The 6,000-nt window shown below is 42.7% G+C and overlaps 1 protein-coding gene across 1 annotated transcript in view; it reads left to right on the forward strand.

The window, feature by feature from the left end:
• MAP7 (microtubule associated protein 7) overlaps nt 1–5,436 on the forward strand; it is a 167,867-nt gene extending 162,431 nt beyond the window's left edge. Inside the window, exon 18 of the mRNA XM_023728362.1 lies at nt 5,184–5,436. Within this exon, the coding sequence (XP_023584130.1) occupies nt 5,184–5,436 (253 nt within the window). The remainder of the gene's footprint in view (nt 1–5,183) is intronic.
• Nucleotides 5,437–6,000: the final 564 nt, after the last annotated feature.

Raw genomic sequence — 6,000 nt, forward strand, 5'->3', positions numbered from 1 at the left:
ATACACAATACTGATTGATCCCTTATGCATGAGGCATTCGGTGCTTATGAGCCCATGAGTTGCTGATGATGCATTTCACCCACTGTTTTTCTCTATTTGAACTGCTGTAAAACTTCAAACCTCTTTGCATACAGTGTATCATGATGTCCCTTGGCTTTTACCTGGCACTAAAGCATAACTATAAATGATGCATTACCTAAAACCAAACTAAACCCATGGTGGTTGAGTCCATTCCGACTCACAGCGACACTAAAGGACGGAGTAGAACTGCCCCATAGGGTTTCCAAGGAGCGGCTGGTCGATTCGAACTGCCGACCTTTTGCTTAGCAGCCAGGCTTTTAACCACTGCCCAACCATGGCCCCTCATTTGTCATTAGCCCTTGTCAAATAAGCTGAGACTAGCTGGTATCAGTATGCTCTGAAATACAAGTCTAAAATCAAGCACAAGAATCATGTGGTAAAACTCAGCTCTGTGATAGTCAGATGACAGACTATTCCATTGATTTTTAAAAATTTTTATCAAAGTGAAAGCGTAAGTTTTCAAGATTTCCTGTAGAGAATCAGACCCCAGTTTGAGAAACGGTCCATTTTTGGATGACACTGGCCTGCAGGGAATATTTAACGTGATGTTAAGTTTGTTCCTTGGCATGTGTGGCCTAAGCCATTCTGCTTCCATAAATTATTTCGACATTTGTCTTCCTTGAATTTATCAAGACCGTTCTTGAAGAGATCTGTATTTTCACTCTGCATCACCTCTTGTGTTAGTAAATACAACAAACTGCTTTTGTTTTTATTTCTCTTATCACTACTTATTTCAAGTGGTTGTCATAAACTAGGTTTTAGGGAATAAATCTGTGTTCAAACTTCCCATAACTTTCATCGTTTTATGGATTTTGTTTCTATTCCCTCTCTGTTTTCATCTTACAAACTACAGAGCCCTAATATGCTTACCGTATCAGGCAGAGTCTAATCAGGAGAGAGAAACCACATGTTAATTTAAACAGGAAAGTTTTAATATGAAGAATTACTTGGGATTGGAGGAACAAGGGATTGGCTAGTAAGAAGTAAAGAGAATCTAAATACAGGGCTATCAGAAATCAGGAGCAGCTACGACCCCCTAGGGCTGCATGTAAAGAAGAGCCCTCACCCACCAGGACTGAGATCCAGACCTTGTTGAAGAGGGCACAGCCATGGCTCACTGGATGGCAGGAAGGTTGCTGTGGTTTTGTGCTGGCAGAATTTGCCAGAAATTTACTCTTTAGGGTGCCAGGGAACATTGTTCACAGGAAGATGCCTCACCAGAGGAATTCTGCTATAATTCCACCCTAAGGGACTGCTGGAGAGTTTCTGGCCACCATGCACTGCAGATGCTGGGTGCTGGGGAGGCCACACTTACTGCAGGAGCTGGGAGCCGGGAAGGCCGTTCACACTGCAGGAGTCAGGCGCTGGGGAGCCTGTTTACACTGCAGGAACCTGTGGAGCAAACACACTGGAACCAGGAAGCAAAACTGTTTCCTCCCGCAAAGTCTCTCCAGCAGCCTCTACTGACAGAGCTTAAGGTCCTGCCAGGTGGCAAAGGAAAATTATTTAAAATGCCCGGATCCACTTTCACAGAGCAGGAATAAAGGGTGAATTTGGAGCTGAGAGGCAATAAATCAATTTACCTTATCTTTAAAAGGCACCTTCTCCAGCTCTTTGATCGTTTTAGTCATATTTCTCTGTAGAGATTCATCAGCGTGAGTGTGGGGCTAAGGAGAAAGAGCTTTAGAGCCAGCAGTCCTAGGCTGGATCCCTAGCTTTAACCATGAGGACTCAGTGACTCTGGGATTAGCCTACCTAACCTGCTGTTCCCTCATCTGGACGTGAATATATTTCTCCCACAAGGTCTTGAGGAATCCAATGAAAAGTGTCTGTGAAGGAGAACTGAAAGCTCTGAAAGTCCCTGGGTGGTCCAGTTGGTTAAGCACTTAATACTAACCAAAAGGTTGATGGTTTGAACCCACCCAGAGGCACATCAGAAGAAAGGTCTGGTGATCTGCTTCTGAAAGGTCACAGCCTTGAAGATGCTATGGAGTGCAGTTCTACTCTGAAAGACATGGGATCTCCGTGAGTTGGAATCAACTTGAGGACAATTGAAAGTCCCTGGGTGGCACAGTTTACTTTCAACTGCTAACCTAAAGGAGCCTTGGTGGCACAGTGATTAAGAGCTCAGCTGCTAACCAAAAGGTTGGCAGTTTGAATCCACCAGCCACTCCTTGAAAACCCTATGGAGCAATTCTATTCTGTCCTGTAGGGTCACTATGAGTCAGAATCAACTCGACCAACGGGTTTGGTTTTTGGTACTGACCTAAAGATCAGCAGTTCAGACCCACCCAGCAGCACCACGGAAGAAAGGCCTGGTGATCTGCTTCCATAAAGATTACAGCCAAGAAAACCCTATGGACCAGCTTTACATTGTAACAAATCGGGTAGCAGTAAGTCAGAATCTACTCAATGGCAATGGGTGTGCTTTGTTTGTTTGTTTAACTGTCCCTAAGACAGGTTCTTGTTTATGAGTAAATATTCCCTTTGATTCAGTGGGGACTCAAGTTTTTAAACAGTTTTACATATGAAATCCTATTAAAAACTTTAAAATTCCAAATAAATCACATCCATCGAAACTCCCTTTTACTCTCAGTTTCAAATCAACCTTGAAATCACTTAGCAATGTCATGGTTTTTCACCTCAGTGCATCATGTTTAGTTAAGCATTCTGTGATCCTCTTAAATCAGTCAGCATCTTCATTAAATACCCTCCTGTGCACCCAGAATAGATTTATAGATTCTACCAGCTTGCCCACTGTGAGTTAAATCCCTGCTTTTGGAGGTTGCCAGGACTTCTTTTGAAGAACTTGATATGGGTGGTATTCTCTCTGTCTCTCTGACAATCTGCCATGACAAATGCTACATTCACTGTGGCAGGGTTTATTTTCACTAGAAAACTCCACTCCTCAGAATGAACATCCTTAGTTCAGATTGAGAGAAGCTTCACTCTTCCCAGTGTCTCGAGTACATAATACACTGGCTGGCCTGCTCTTCAGGAAAAATAGTGGTATGAACTGTGACATTCACCCCTTGCCACCCCCAGAGATATGTCAGAAAACTGTCCCGTCAGTGTCCCAGGATGACAGTGGCCTCCTAATATTGCTTTCCTAGCAGCCAGAGCCAAGATCCCTTGTTATCAGAGAAACCCCAATCCAAGAACTCTCAGAACCTTACTCCTAACCCTGAGGGGCCTGAGTGAGACCTGTGGCCCCTGTGGTTTCTCTGGATCTCAGCCTTCTGTGTATAATCCTTTTACAAGCCCAAAAGGCATTCTTCTTTCCATCTTTCTCCTCCATGACAGGCTCTCCACTGTCAATAGATAGAATTGAAGAAGGTATGAGTTATCAAAATTCTGGCCAGCTTTTAAAGGTGCAAAGAAATAGATGAACCCGAGCGAGTCTATTCTTACTCCAGAAGCCATCTTCAGGTCTTCAAAGATAAATAGTCTTTGAAGAGGATAGCTCCCGCTCAGGGGATAGAACTGAGGGGAGTGTTTATTCATGAATAGGAAACTTGCTTTGGAACAGACACCAAAAGATAGAAGTAAGTGTGTGGGGGTGGGGAGGATATCAGAATAGGATAGGAAAGGAGGGAATTATTTTACATTTCTCAGATCATTCTAATATGTTTCTCCACCCTCAGTTGAGAACTTATTCTAGAAGCTGAAAAGCTCTCATGGGTGTACAAGCTACAATCTCACCTTCCAGATAACCCAGAAAATAACTTGTTCAGAGCCGTACGAGAGTGTCTCTTCAATAGACTGGTTCTCCCCTCTTAAATAAGGGATCTGGAGTAATTGTAGTGTTTGACCTAGTCTTTTTCCTTCAGATCTTATGAATTCATCACAAAGGGATTTTAATTTACAAGTTATTTGTTATGGCATGATATTAGACATCAAGGAAAAATTAGGTCCTACAGTAAGCTCCATGGACTATCAGATTCCCATCATGGCCCCAACCCCACTCACTGCATATGCTTTGGGCTGACCACATGAAATATACAGTCCTCAAGAGTCTTACACCCAGTTTTCAGCCTCCAGAGTATAGCCAAAAAGGAAGAATGCAAAAGCTGGTGCTTTACGCTGAGGGGGCACACAGATTCATAATCCCTAACCCCAGTGACTTTAGCTAGCTTCAGCTTTACAGTTTCTGCTCATCACATTGCCCCTGAACATTTAATAATTGGTCAGTCCAAAGCCTATAACACAATTGTTCCTCCAGCTGCTAACAAGTAAGAATGGGTGGAGTAGCCAGGTGTGAGGGGGAGATGAAGTCAGCTATTGACTCATGTCTGGGGTTGGTTGTTGCCTTTATAACTTGTTAGCGCACGCAGGCCTGAAAGGTGACAGGAGTTAAGATTGCCAGCGAAAGAGGGCTTGGGGGATACTTTCCTGTTCTTTACTTTTCGACAAAACTTCTATTTAAAATCTCTTGGGATTAAGAACCAAAACTGTTTCCCTGGGTACAGAATGCCCATTGGTTTAGGGAAAGAACAGGAGGATGGGTGTGATAGTCCAGCCAGTATGAATGGCAGGTGTTAGGCGTGTGTGTATGTACACGCGTGTGCACGCCTGCACCCTCATGCAAACTATTATGATGTCAAACTTCCTCTTCCTCCTCAGTGAAATAGCAGAATAGCACCATCACACTCTGAGTATGTGTAATATTTTTGGTTCTTTTTAGAGCAATTTTACAAATACTTTCAGAGTGCCCTGCAATGCCTCGTAAGAAATTTAGAATATTTTTCTCCAGAAGAAGTTTAATAATTAACAAAAATATACAAAAATTAAAAATTCAAATCAGAAATGCTTTAGAATGTGTACCACAAAGTCAATATTTCTCATTGACTCAAGAAAGTAAACTATTTCCTCAGTTGGGCGGTGGGGATCCAAAAAAAAAAAAAAACTCTTCCCCCTCAAAAAAATGCAATGGAAAGATTGGATTTACATTTGCTTGATTTTACCATTTGGGAAGGAGACGTAGAAAGATTAACTGATTTTCTAAAGGTCGAGCAATTGGCATTACTGAGACTGTTGTTGTTATTTGGTTTTTCCAGTTTTAATAGTAACTCATTTTAATTTTTATTTTTAAAATTCCCCAGTACTCTCAATTTGGAAAAACAACCAAATGAAAATGGAGTATCTGTTCAGAATGAAAACTTTGAAGAAATTATAAATTTACCCATGGGATCTAAACCATCCAGATTAGATGTCACCAACAGTGAGAGCCCAGAAATTCCTTTGAATCCAATTTTGGCCTTTGATGATGAAGGGACACTTGGGCCTCTGCCTCAGGTAGATGGTGTTCAGACACAACAGACAGCAGGTAAGCTTGACTCAAACTCCCTTCTGTAATCATCAGAAATATGCAACACCCAAGAGGGAATGAACTGCTACTTTCTGCATTGTGTCTGTGTCTCTCTTTATCCTGTGAAGGAACCTAAGGGACCAAATAAGCCATCATAGAAAAGATTGTGTGTGGATCATAGAAATTGAACTTCAAAGTGGATTGGACAATTTCAGGGGCCCTTCCTATACTCCCACTCAGTGCAGAAATCCACTGTGCAGCACCAGTGGGTGTCCCTCAGCCTCCTCTCACAGAACAGTTCTCCCCATCACCCAGCAGCACTCACTGCCAGGATGTGCTTCATATTAAGACAAGGCTGCCTCAAGGTCCCTGAGTGGCGCAAACAGTTTGAGCTCGCAAATCAGCTAAAAGGTTGGCAGCTTGAACCCACTCGGTGGCACAGTGGAAGAAACAGGCCTGGCGATCTACTTCTGTAAAGATTAACAGCCAAGAAAACCCTATGGAGCAGTTCTACTTTGTTAACACATGGGATCTCCTAAGTCACACATCAGTAACAGACACAAAATTGACGCAAAGACAAGGCTGCCTCCCCATAACTTATGACCATTGGG

Source organism: Trichechus manatus, unplaced genomic scaffold (genome assembly GCF_000243295.1).
Source record: "Trichechus manatus latirostris isolate Lorelei unplaced genomic scaffold, TriManLat1.0 scaffold00002, whole genome shotgun sequence".
NCBI classification, from domain to species: domain Eukaryota; kingdom Metazoa; phylum Chordata; class Mammalia; order Sirenia; family Trichechidae; genus Trichechus; species Trichechus manatus.